Genomic DNA, 14,125 nt, shown 5'->3' on the forward strand with positions numbered 1-14,125 from the left:
TTAAAGTTTTCTGATAGTTATTTAGCAATTTATAACCACGGGCAGTAAAAAAGAGCTGGTGTTAAAATAAACATGTTTAGGAGTTTTGTTCTGCACTTTTTTTTTGTTTTCATAATACAGTTGGACAAGAACTGTTGCAGTTGTTTGAGGTGAAGTAAGGTATAATCCTAACAGGAGCACTGGGCAATTGGATGAGGTGAATCAAGGCATGTATACATTGCGATTGTGGTCAAGACAAATGTGGCTCTTTACATAAGAGAAGACAGAGTATGCAAAGGCAGCCTTAGCTTTTAGTGATCAAAGAGTTGGTAAACATGACAAAACAGGTTGCATCAATTAAAATGATAGCGTTATTTTTAATATATTATTTGTAGTTTTTCTGCGCTTCTGACTTGTATGTTTTACTTTAGAATTGATAGAGCTTTAAAAGTTTGTCGTGTATCAATGGAAGAAAAATGTCACAGAGATCCTGCACCTACTATCCCGGAACTGCCTTCCACTGTGAGAAAGTATTTCTTTAATATTTTAACTGTTGCCTGTTTTGTTCTTTGTTATTGGGGCATTTATGCCTCTTATTTCTTAGTATTTACTTAAAGATACTTATCTCAATCCTTAGTAATTCGTAGATGTATTTGTAGGCTGAAGTAGTCCCATTGAAATTGATTCCTGCATATCTACATGATAAAGTCTTTATTTAGGAATAAAATTCGTTAAATTTTATATTTCTGATTTTTTTTTTTGTTTATACATTCATAATACATTACGATTTTCTGTTCCTTTTTATACAGATGAACAGTGAGCAAAAGCAACGAAGAGTGAGTTAAATTCTTTCTTCTGCTTTTTTAGAGTAGAAGAGTGAATGGTCTCTATTCAGTGGGGTTGAGTATGTTATGTGGAATTAATGGTGGTTAAACAGGAAAAGCTTTTTCAGTAGTCTTGTTGGGGAAAAATGGAATAGGAAGCAAAATAGGAATCTTTTCCGGTGGTCCAATAGAAGGAAAGTATTTTTCTATCACAGAAAGTATGTCCATCAGTAATTTCAGTTTTGATCTAAAGCTTAGCTAAAGATCATTAATTAGAAAAAATTATAATAGGCTTTAGGATTTTTTCAGTTGAGGTCATAGATCATACTTTAGCCTGTACAAAAAGTAGTCTTTGACATTGTTCACCTGATTTGAGGAACATGTACAAATCCTGGAATTTGTGTATAGCTTTTAAAATAAGACTTTATCTCTGAGAGCCACTTTAAACTCAAATTAGCATTGAAATATTAAGTAGCTTAAGGGAACATCTGTTTTTCCTAGCCAATGTTAGGTAAACTCATTCTGAAGACTATAGCAATTCAGATCCTTTTTTGTTTTATAACAAAGCCATCACTCAAAAGCATAAATACTTATTTCTTTGCCCCCCCCCCCCCGATTTGTGCATTCTTTTTGCAAGATAAATGTTTGTCCAAAGAACAATAACAGGAACCTCGAACTGTTTTATCGTCATTCATAAACTTCAGCAGAGAACCAAGGAAAATGCTGTACTAAAAAGTACAGTATTTTGTATTTAAGCATTGAGATAAGGAGACCATTTTACCCACCATAGAGTAGCTTTTAGTGTAGTAGTCAGTGAACACTAAAAAGATTAGATTATGTTGCCTGTCCTTAAGCATAAGAAATGGTGAATAAAAAGAGACTTCATTGTCAAGCCTAATGCAAAAATACTTACATAGCCAATTATTAGACCTCTGACAATATTGTCCTTTCAGACAAACTATCTCTTTATGAAGAAGTGCGTGCAAAGTAATCCGGTGGTTCCCATTCAGCAGCAGTGGCTAATGTCCATGCTCGCATTGGTGCCACAGTCGCTTATGGAAGGCAAAGATAGACAGCTGCTAGCTGAGAAGCTTTTAGGGGAGATAATAAGGGATTATGAAATGAGCATGAGAAGATGCATGGGTAAGTACCAGAAACTACACAGTAGTAATATGAATATATTAATGTGTATATATATGTTATAAGCTGCTCCATGTTCTTCCACTGAAAATATTTTTTTCTAGATTGTTCTTTCAGCCAGGCATGATCTTTGTAATTTACTGCTGATTTATCTTTTTCTGCCTCATCAAATGTGTATTTGCCATAATGTTTAAGGCAAAACTTGCTGACTTTATTTGGACTAGTAAAAAGTTAATCAGCCAAAGGTATAGTTCAAGCAAAGACAAAGGCAGCTGTAGACTTCATGAGAAAAAGGTTGATTGCTGATGACCTTATTTCATCAAGTCTTTAACCTGTTTAGTTAATTTGATCCAAGAATATATTGCTGTTTTCTACTAAAGAAGGTAGAAACTTTTTATGTACTAGTCGTTCTTTTTTTTTTGCCTCTTCAGGAACAGCAGCTTTTTTTTAAGCTGTTCATCCACAAGCACATCCATAAGTTTTCTGAGGCTGCCTTCTATGCATGAGGAAGCTTGCAATAAAAATCTGCAAAGATAATTAGCAGTTTTCAGATATCACTCATACAACTTACTTTGATTTTTAAACCTTTTTTAAGAGAGTCATGAACTGGAATTTTGTTCCTGTGAAGTCATGTATTACTATCTTTTTTATTTACATTTCTATAAATGTAAGACCATCGTCCAGATGCTCCTAGAACTCTGACAGGCTTGATGCTGTGACCACTTCCCTGGGGAGCCTGTTCCAGTGACCAACTATCCTCTCAATGAAGAAACTAGTTAACAAAGTATTTAATTATTTAAACACTATCTGAAAACCTTCAGGAACAGGGGACAGAATTGGAATTAAGCCACCTGAATCTGTATGTATATTTAGCAGAAGCTGTGATTTTGAGTTACCTTTGAGAGAATGTGTTTTGAAGACTTGGATGATAGTTACCTTTCTATACCTTTCTATCCTAATATGTGCTTGATTCAACCTGGAGAAAGACTGAGGAAGTACAGTGCCTGTTGAATATGGCTTAATTTTCTTCTAATGTTCTTTTTTTTTTTTTTTTTTTTACCTAGTGCGAAATGTTCTTATTAAGCCAGATGTAAAAGGACTTGAAGATGAAGAGGAGGCACCTTTGCCTTTATCACCTCTGTGAGTGGATTAAGTTAACAAAAACCCCACTGGCAAAACAAACTTGGTTGCATGAGTGAAATTCTCATTGAGCTGCATGAACAGTGTTATGGCACAATATTAGTTCTGGAGTCCGTTAATGAGACATTTTTTTCTCTCTATAGAAGATCTTACATTTGAACATCTTGTATTTGAATGCTTTACAAAGTTTTAGCACTGACAGTGTTCTATTACTGTTTTTACAGTTACATAGAATAGCACTAATGACTGCAAATGAGACTTCTGGCTCTGAGTGCCCAGACACTAAAGTTGTATTGCAGCCGCCTCTGGAATGAAGTGTATGTGTCCAGGGCAGCTTACTGGCAGATAGCAGCATTGTACAGTACTTTAACATGCTAAAACTGCATCTAATGCCAAGGTTTCATAGGACTTTGGTGTTATGAGGTGAAACCTTGAGACCAAAGGAAAGGCTACTATGCTCTGCTGAAATAGAAGAGGAATTCAGGTAGACAGAATATAATTATCTGAATTGCACAATTTGCTGAAGCATCAGAATGTGTACCATCTAAATACTGATGATAAACTCTTCCTGTTAGCAGTTGGTGAAGTTAGAAGTTTACATTGAAAGAGCTTCAGAAAGAGCAGGTGATCTGAAAATACTCTGGAGTATAAAACATTGTTGATCAGACAGGGTATCTTTATGGATTCCACTGCATCATATTGAGGATATGTGTATGACACTTAAATTTCATGTTAGAGAATAAACTTTTTAACTCTACTTTTTATACGTAAGAATGTTTTACTCAAGTATTACTTGAGCTCTTAACTTTTGTTTGTTTGTTTGTTTTGGTTGGTTTTGTGTGTTGGTTTTTTTTTTCAGAGGCTTGGATTTTTCTAGACCATGGCATAACAGTTTTATCCAAGCAAAAAATAAAATCCTTTCCAATTTGCACATTCTTCACCCCACAATGAAAACTCTACTAGATTTTGGTTATGCAGCATTCTCTACCTGTCACATAGTAGATTTCTCAAGTTTCAGGTAAAGTCTGTTTTGGTGAATTATTAACCCATATAGATTTTTGAAGCTAGCAAAGAAGAGTTTGTTTGATTCTGTTATTCATCATAGGGTTTTTTATGTAATAAATTTCTTCAATGTGTCATTTAATGTTCTTTGAGTAGGTTACTTTGTGTCATGACACAATTAACTTCTCTGTTAGATGTAAGTATTTTATCAGTGCTTAAATTGCTGGTAGTATCAGCCCTTTTGATTTATGTTTTGCCTTTAATTCTGTAAAGGTCTCATTATTTATTTAATCTTAATGTCATGATCCCCATAGAAGTCTGGTTGAAGTAGCATTTGAAAAATTGACTTCTAGTAGTATTACTATCTGTAGGGAATTCTACGCTAACCCTAAAGATCAGATTCCTTGCTGATTTTCATCAGTTGAATTTTATTTTTAATCTTGGAACTTTTTGGTTTCATAATTTTCAATATCTTTTTCCTCATTATTTCTTCTGGTAACTGTTCTTTATTTTCTGGGGTATGGGGTATTTTTTCCTCATTTAAGTCTACAGAAGTGATGCTTAGGTTCTCACTGTGCTTTCTGCTAAAAAAGAATGGGTTTGTAATACAGTATATATTACTATTACTTTACTCCATGGGTTTTTAAATTTTGTTTATAAAGTTGCCTGTAACTTTCTTTTCTAGATTGAAAAGGCCAGCTGACTGTGAATCTTTAAAGACTGATGTCTCTCTAAGCTGTTCTAAAGCAGAAGAGAAGATACTGAACACATGGTATCAAAGAGTTATCAGTCTCTTTAGCCAGAAGGCGGCATTGAATGGTGTAAATTTGGATCAGGTTGACTCTTTTTATAACTGTGTGGCTACGCTTATGTCTAATCAGGTAAAAATCTTTCCTCTCCGTGATAAACTTAATGTGAAATTTAGGTAATTTTAATGAGTCAGCACATTATGTGATATGGGGCCTGTTTAATTAATCATTGTTAGCTATCTGTTGTATATAATCCAGTAAAGTATTCAAAGTGTTAAATGTTGTCAACTTCCCTCATTTAAAATAAATACGTGGTCTTGCCTACTTCTTTTTCTTCTAGTTTTTTAGATACAGAAAATTTATTCATTCTACCAGCTACAGTGTAATTAGCTTAAAGAAGGAAATATCTCAGTATTCTCAGGACCCTTCCTATCGCCAATCTTGGCACTACAGTTATGTCATGTATTAGCAAAATGAACAAAACCTGGTCTCTTTCCCTTGAGAGTAAACATACTTACAAAACCAGACTGAAAGTCCAGCTCTACCAACGTGTGTGCAAGTGGCTATGGTTCTGCAAAATTTCCAAACACTTTTTTGTTCTGTGGAAAATGATACCACAGTGCTTTGCGAGTTAATTTTTTTTTCTCCCTGATTGTTTATATCAAGATGGAAGTTATATGAAGTGTTTCTCAGTTAATTTTTTTTGTTTTAAGGAATTTCCAATTGTTTTATTTCCTAATAATAATAAAAAGAGAACATTCAAATGAAATCACTGATTTCAGACTGAGACAATTGTTTTTCAAAGTTCTTGGTTTACTGAAAATTAAAAATCCATTGACTGCCAATTAACTTAAAGCATTTAACAATATAATAATCAGTGGGAATATGTATGTTCAGCAGTTTGAGAAGGCAATAATTTTTAGGATTAAACATTTATTTACTTAGTAGAAAAGTAATAGTACAATAGTCTAATGAAATCATTGTCATATTAAAAAAAAAAAGTAGTCAGAGGAAAGTGCATTCCATAATTTCATTTGTACTTAAAGCATGTATTAGTAATAGATTTACTTTTGTAGCAAAAATAGATGCATGGGCTTTACTGAAATGTTTGTTTACTTGTTCATTAGTTTACATTTTTAAGGGTTGGGACTAATACCCACTATAGTCATCGGAAAAATTCACACTACTTCAGTTATCCATGAATCAGGCCAAAAGTACTAAAATGAATGGAAATACTGGCTTGCTAAATGAAGGGAAAGCAGGATGGGGCTTTCTGTTCTTTCAACTAATATGTGATATATGTTAATACCTAGCTGAAAGAATTATTAAGAAGAACAGTTGAAGCTTTCGTGAAACTTTTTGATCCTGAAGACAGAAATTGTCTACCTTTATTTAAGATGGAATTGATTCTTGATGAAAAGAAAATGGAGTTTTATCCAAGCTTCCAAGACCTAGAAGAAGCAATTCTGTTTATAGTAAGTCGTATAGGACAGACTCTCCAGGTATGCTTTTATCTTTATTTAAATATGTAACTGCTAAGTTGCGCAGTACATGAAAATATTAGTAATTTAGGACTCTGACTACCACGGTAATGAGAAGCAGAATGAAACCTGAAGTATTTATTTTTCATGAGCATTCTGCAGGTCACATCATGAATCTTGATGCCCAGCGGAACTCCAGGCTCTGAAACTCATTTTGTTATTCCTTATTCATAAAAAAAATGGTACACCTGCTGCTGATTGTTTCAGTCTGCAGTTTTAATCTGCAAATCTGTGTGTGTGTCTACACACTGATTGTCTGCTTGTTCATTAAATAGAATTCAAGCTGAAAACTTACCCAGGAAAGAAAACTAGCTAGAAGATAACCTTTTTGTTTTCTTCTGTGGTATGTTTAGAAAACCTGAGAGTACTTTAAGTACAAGTAAGCACATATTCTAATTTATTTATGTATTTATTTTTAACATTGAAAATCAAGTAGGTTTGCAGTGTATACTTTCTGTGAACTATCACTTTGCACAGAAATATAATTAGCACCTTATTTATATGTGTGATGATTTACAATAAACTTGCATTAATAATTAAGATCCCCAGAGAAAGACAAGGAAAATTAGAGCTGATAGTCCTTTTCTTTCTAAGAAAAAGAAAAGCCTCAGATCTCTAACAACTAATATATACAATATCTAAAGATTTCTGTCTTGTGCGCCAATCTGTGACTCCAGGGAAGACAGCCTTTCTGGCGGCTTTAGATGTATCCCTGTGGACTGAGTATGGGCCTTTAATCATACATGATGGCACTTTCAGAGAAGTGTTTTGGATTTAGTTTTGTGTGTTGGCACATATGATAGAATTTAACTTTATATAAAATTGGATAATTATTTTTTGTCCGTTTTACATGCTTCCTGTTAAACTTTTTGAATCAGGAAGAGTCATTCTAGGTGTGTATGAAGCACCTGGCCTTGGTCACGATTAGGGTCTCATGCTTTTCTGATACAGTGTCTTCTGCAGATTGCAACTTACTTTTAAAATATATGTATCCTTGTATTGCTTTTTAAAATTCAAATAATCAGAACTTGCACTTCTGTTAGAACATCCAAACGGTACGTTCTTGGCTAATGGGAGACACTACAACTCTGGACACTGAGCTTCCTAATCATGTCATAGTATGGGCCACATCTACACTGAGAAAGTCTATCAGAGGCAACTTAGAAGGTCCAAAGGAATATTTTGAAAACTATGGTGAGTGATAGAAGAGTGTTTAAATAATTGTGTTACTTCTTTGCCATAAGTAACTTGCTGTACAGTGTATGTGTTATAATAATATTAATACAATATAATTGAATTCTAGTTGAAAGGTATGGCTGGCTTGTAGATGGAACTGCACAGGCACGGATAGAAAGATTTGAAGCAGAAGAACACAGTTTTGATGAATATACTGCTGTAAGTTTTAATTCTATGTTTTATATATATTTTTTACTATACATACAGCAATAATAAAAAGGGAACAGAGGATAACAGGTGCTTAGCCTTTAGCTAAAAATTATGTTAACTACCTGCAAATCTACAACATAAGTGTTTTCTTCCCTAAAAGACTGTGGTAAATAGAAAAAAATACTATCTATTTTCTTCAATGTGTAGTACTTATTTATGTAGCCAAGCATTTCAATAACAGCTCTGAAGTGTAAAATCTAATGTTTTTCTGAAGTTCATAGATGAGTTCTTCACCCACAAGAAGGAAATTTTGAGTTTACCAGAGGTGGCTCGTTTCCCTATGATCTGTTTGAATTGTGAGGATTTAAAGCAAGGTTTGGCTAGTAAGGCATACACCTTTGCAAAAGTGCTAATGGACAGAATAGTTGCAAATCACAGAGAGGAAAATGAAAAGTAAGTAAAATTTTCTGCTTGTGAATGCTATATGTGTTAAATGCATAGTAGAAACATGTAGAAGAAATGCAATTACACCATACTCCTGTTTAATGAAGACTCTTGGCTAACTAATGATCTCATGCAAATTGCACCAGCTGATGTATTTTTTTCCTCTGTTTTAGACTCAAAAACTAGTTGGGGACCTTACTAATAGACTTGGATACAGAGGAGCTAAAAGATCAAAGAACTTCATTACCGTTCTGGCTTTTTAAATGTGAAATACAGTAATACTGCACTGTCAAAGGAAAGACTAGCTAGAATCTCTTATTATATGATAGATACCTCTAGGTTTTCATAGATAATGGCAGATAATAACACTGATCAATTAGAATAGACTAGACTATTTCAGTTTGAAGGAACCTGCAACGATCATCTAGTCCAACTGCCTGACCAATTCAGGGCTGACTAAAAGTTAAAGCATGTTATTGAGGCCATTGTCCAAATGCCTCTTAAGCAGTGACAGGCTTGGGGCATCGACCACCTCTCTAGGAAGGCTGTTCCAGTGTTTGACCACCCTCTTGGTAAAGAAATGCTTCCTAATGTCCAGTCTAAACCTCCCCTGATGGAGCTTTGAACCATTCCCGCCATTCCTATCACTGGACACCAGGGAGAAGAGATCAGCACCTCCCTGTCCACTTCCCCTCCTCAGGAAGCTGTAGAGAGCGATCAGGTCACGCCTCGGCCTCCTTCTCTCCAAACTAGACAAGCCCGGAGTCCTTGGCCATTCCTCATAGGACATGCCTTCCAGCCCTTTCACCAGCTTTGCTGGCCTCCTCTGGGCACATTCGAGTACCTGAACACCCTCCTTAAATGGTGGGGCCCACAGCTGCACGCAGTACTCAAGTACACCAATGTACAGCAGGATAATCCCCTCTATTGTCGGGTTGGTCGTGCTGTGGCTGATGCACCCCAGGGTGGGATTTGCCCTCTTGGCTGCCAGGGCAGGCTGCTGACTCCTGTTGGGCCTGCTGCCAACCAGCACCCCCAGGTCCCTTCCTGCAGGGCTGCTCTCCAGCCGCTCCTCTCCCAATTTATACTTGTGCCCAGCATTACTCCATCCTATGTGCAGAATCTAGCATTTCAAGTTGTTAAATTTCATCCCATTAATCATAGCCCAGTGCTTCAATCTATCTAGATCCCTCTGCAAGGCACCCCATCCCTCAAGAGAGTCAACAGCACCTCCCAGTTTGGTATCAGCAAACTTTCTAATCATGCATTCAACTCCTGCATCCAACATGTTGATAAATATATTGAACAGAACTGGCCCTAGAATTGAACCCTGAGGAACACCACTGGTGACTGGTCACCAGCCAGATGTAGCCCCATTCGCTACAACCCTTTGAGCTCTGCACTTCAGCCAGTTCTTCACCCAGTGCACCATGAACCCACTCGTCCCACAGTCGGACAACTTGTCCAGAAGGATGCTGTGAGGGACAGTATCAAAAGCCTTACTAAAATCCAGAAAAACTACATCCACCACCTTCCCTTCACCCACTAGGCGGGTGAACCTTATCATAGAAGGGTATCGAATTAGTTAAAGAGGAGGTTAATTTGGAGGTATGGATTAAATATGAGTGAAGTCATATTAAATTGTTTGGTTAAAATGAACAATTACAGTCAAGTTTTATAGTGATTCCCCATTACCAGAATGACAAAATACTTACTAGGAAAGTGTTTGCGTGTATGCTAATGATACTGTACTTAAGTTCATGTACTTACCAAAAGTAATTGAAGCATTTATTGCAAAAGAATACCCCAAAATCCAAACAAATCAATTATTGCAAGTTAATAAACAGTATTTTTCTAGACTGACTTAGTCATATTCCCTATTTAGTTTCATAAAGTAATAGAGTTAGTGCGGGCATAATACTTAGAGAAGTAATTTGAACTTTCAATTCCATTAAATCTGTGCTTGAAGCCAGTTACATTAAAATCTTAAAATTTTGATATTTTATGTAAAATAAATTTATAGGATATGCAGGGAATTTGAAGCGATTAAGGAACGTGCATTAAAAGTTCCTGAGACAACAGAAGAAATGGTGGAAACAATAGCTTACATAAAGAAGGTCAAAACCAAAGGTATTCAGGATCTGTTGTTAAGGATCAAGGTAAATGACTATCCTTTAATTCTTAATCTTTTACCAAACATGCTGGCCTATACAAATACAGAATTCGTTCTGGAGCGCAGAGTCTTTTGTCTGATCATGCTGCATGTATGAATAAACTGTACCCTCAGTGTTACTTCAGACAGAAGTGGGAAGTCCAGCTCATTCTTTGCCATATGCCTTTCCTTCTTATTCCCCATTCCTATGTGTTCTGCATGTCAGTGAGGAAATGCAGCTTTAATAAATCATAGCAGATTGTAAGACACTCAGTTTATTGTTCGTACCTAGGCACTTCAGGGCTGCTTAAAAAGCTATTTGTGAAAATGTAACACACAAGTGTAAAGAGAATTTTTACGTGTAAAAAGAGCCATGACTTTGAACAAGCAGGAAGCAATTTACTCTTTGAGCAGAATATAGATGATGTTACATTAGCAGTAGTACTTGTGTGCACTCAGAGAACAAAACTGAAGAATTGTGTAAGGTATGGGTCAGCCAAAAACATTACTGGATAAGAAGCTTTTTGCTATTATGTTATGATATGTGTCAGATTTTTTGTTCTGGTAATAGGTCTGTATAACACACGTTTATTTTTTATATTTTTAATAATATTAGGATTTTTGCATGTAGATTTACAGACCACAGGAGTCATATTTAGAGAAGTAAGCTCACGAATGGGGCAGGGATTTGAATAACTTTTTACATGTACTTTGAATATTAATATTCAATTGGCTGAAGTAGCTCTGAATTCAGAAGAGTCCATGAAATGTAGACTTCTGTTTTATCTTTCTAAATAATATTGTTCTACCCTATATTTTAAACAGACCTATGATACCTAAAGTTTTGTGAAATCTCTTTTTATAGGAGTCCTGTCGGCAAATGGATTACTTCTTAGATGTTTTTTTATTTGCTCCTGAAGACATCGCACTGAATGCAGAAGTTCTATTATGGCCAAAGAAGATTAACCCTATTTTTGATGAGCATGATGATGTAAGAGCATTTTCTTAATTTACGGTATATTTTTCCTTGTTAGACTTTTCACTTTACTTGAGCTATTTATTTCCTCAGCAGGCTAAATGTATCTACACATATAACATGAACCATACTAATTTAGACATGCATAAATAATGTATTTCTAGATTTTTATATCAACAGTGGGCTTTTTGTGGAGTAATTTAAAAATTTTCACTGTAACTTAAGACCTTCAGCAAGTCTTATTATCTATAATTTGTTTGTGGTCAGTATTAGGTAATTCCATTGGAAGGTGAAAATTCACTACACTGCGGTTGACTAGTACTGAAAATGTAACTGGCAGGCCCTTAATAAGAGTTAGTGCTCTGGGCAGGAACTCATTTAGTTAAAATGATATTTTGTTCTGTTAATAAAAGAACAGTGGGAATTGTGGTTTCTAGGTAGCAATCGTTAATAGAAAATATGCAACATCTAATTTTCTCTGTGTGACTGTAGATTACTCTTTTCTACTTGTCTGTACTCTTCTTGCTAGCATTCTTTCTCTCTGGCTATGATACAGTAAGTCAAGCCTCTTGGTGTTCTCTTGCCTCTCTATAGTAATTTAGCGCAGATCTAATAATTGCTTCTTAAAATGTTTCAGAATTAACAATTGACATTTTTTTAAATAAAAATACCTATTCTTTAAAAATCACAATTGAGGATTTCTCTTTCACTAAGTCTTATTTAAATACTAAGGAGTATGTCCAAGGGCAGTAAATATGCCTCTGACTTAAAACATACCCAGCTTTTGGGAGACTGCTATGTTTGTAAAATATTTTGTTTGCATGTTATCATTCTTTTAATCCCCAAAAATGAATGAGTGAAATTAATTTTCTACTTGTACACAGGGAGTCCATGATGTTTATTTAAATTCTTTTTAATGAAAATAGTAGTACAGAGTGTATCTGACTTAATGAGAGTCCCTCAGGAGTATCTCTTTGTAGTTGACTATCTAGCAACTTGCATTGTGCTAGAGCTTGAGGACAAGAATAGTTTCATATCAGATTTTTTTCAGTCTGCGTATTCTCAGATACGAGTCCATTCATATTCTAATGCAGTAGGAAAAGACAGGTTCCTCCTTTGGAGAAGTTCTCTTTGTCTGCTTCACAATTTTTGCATGTCAGTAGGTGTCCTTGTCTTAAGAGTTCTCCTCTGCCTCAGTTGATTTCTTGTTTTGTACCTTAAAAATTACTCCTTTGTGTGCAGACCCTGTGCTTTGGAGTGGTCTTATGTTCTAGAATTTCTGCCTTTTATAGCAGTAGATACATGTGGGACAGCATTGGCTTTCAACAACTCTAGGTGTCTTCTTCTGGCAATAAAACACTAAATCCCAAAGATGAGAAAATCTCTGTTTTTTTCTGTAATACTTTACTATTTTTTGTCTGATTGCTGAAGAAGGCCTTTAAGGCACTCCTAACTGCTATGATTATTGAGGTAAGGGTTCCATGTTAACATATAGAGGTTGCAACCACTTAAATGGGACATATAAAAAGCAGCTCCTGAAGAAATTTCTGTTACTGTAAGGATAATTACTTATCTGTATTGTTTATTTTCTGTCTGTTTGTGCTAAATGTTTAATTTAGGTGTACTGTGTATGTTAATCATTGAAAGGAGTTACAACCACTTTTGCATTGCTTTTTTCCATTTAAAAAAATAAATTGATTGTTTTGTAGCTGATTGAACAGTCTAAACGTAAAGGAGAGCAAGAACTAATACATAAATGTGAGAAACTGATGGTGGAATTAGACAAGCTGACACGTTCTGTGACGGAGTTTGAAGAATACTCAGAACTGGACTGCATGCAACAGGTCTCATTAACAGTGTAAAATGAGTAGAAATGTTTTTTTATTGTTTAATACACAGGGGTCATGGAAGAAACTTAGAATTAAAAGTAATCAGTTACTTTAACATGTGAACTAAAACATTTATTATCCTCTTGCCACAATGAGCAAACTCATAAGATGACCCCTGCCCCCGCCCTTTTTGCATTACATTGGCAATAACATTTGACTTAAAGGAAAGTTTACTGTAAAGTTGTGCTTAGATTAGCTGATAGGTAATCCCAGTAAGGACTGAGATACTACAGATGTAGAAAGTGAATGATTTTTTTTTACTCTGGTTTTTACTTTTTACTTTACGAAAGCATGGAATTCTGGCCCCAGTGACATTATTTGTAAGTAACTTCAGTGAGATCAGAATTTCCCTCCCTATTTTTGATATATTGAGGAACTGAAGGAAAAAATAGCAGGTTAGAAAGAGTGATTGGTAGCAATTTGATTTTTTTTTCCTATGAGCCTCAAGACTTCATTTTTCTGCTAATGAAGAGCAGACCACTGATTCCAAAACTTTGCAAATTTTTAGAACTATTTTATAATTACCAGAGTATGTCTTGTGCTTTGATTGGAGGATATCACAATTGTGCGTAGTAATTTTGGTTTTTTAAAAAAAACAAAAACACTTCAAAGCACAAAACAGAAATCCTAAGCTAATAAATCCCAGTTGCCCATATGATATGTCAGGTACATAAAAAAGTGTATGCCTGCCTCTTGGAACAGTGAATTTTAAAGCTGAAACATTTTGAAAATGGTTTTATACTCTTGAATTCAGTAATGATAAAACCAACTTTATTTTTCTTAGTGTTAATCTGGGTTCTTCAGAGTTTATCTACTCAAGGATAAGACGACAACTTGTTAACTCATGTTTTCTAAAATTTTAATAAATACAAAGACTTACTATATTTTTATATCTTATTTTGA

At 35.0% G+C, this 14,125-nt stretch overlaps 1 protein-coding gene across 1 annotated transcript in view; it reads left to right on the top strand.

Annotated features, from left to right (window-relative positions):
* The window catches only part of DNAH12 (dynein axonemal heavy chain 12), a 74,475-nt gene that overhangs the window by 5,217 nt on the left and 55,133 nt on the right, over positions 1-14,125 (top strand). The window contains exons 3-15 of the mRNA XM_075053481.1: positions 411-501; positions 789-815; positions 1,757-1,946; positions 3,008-3,083; positions 3,943-4,101; positions 4,771-4,966; positions 6,148-6,336; positions 7,419-7,569; positions 7,679-7,770; positions 8,036-8,214; positions 10,229-10,364; positions 11,223-11,348; positions 13,043-13,177. Of these exons, the coding sequence (XP_074909582.1) occupies positions 411-501; positions 789-815; positions 1,757-1,946; positions 3,008-3,083; positions 3,943-4,101; positions 4,771-4,966; positions 6,148-6,336; positions 7,419-7,569; positions 7,679-7,770; positions 8,036-8,214; positions 10,229-10,364; positions 11,223-11,348; positions 13,043-13,177 (1,747 nt within the window). The remainder of the gene's footprint in view (positions 1-410; positions 502-788; positions 816-1,756; positions 1,947-3,007; positions 3,084-3,942; positions 4,102-4,770; positions 4,967-6,147; positions 6,337-7,418; positions 7,570-7,678; positions 7,771-8,035; positions 8,215-10,228; positions 10,365-11,222; positions 11,349-13,042; positions 13,178-14,125) is intronic.

The sequence above is a fragment of the Buteo buteo genome, chromosome 21 (genome assembly GCF_964188355.1).
Source record: "Buteo buteo chromosome 21, bButBut1.hap1.1, whole genome shotgun sequence".
Taxonomy (NCBI): Eukaryota; Metazoa; Chordata; class Aves; order Accipitriformes; family Accipitridae; genus Buteo; species Buteo buteo.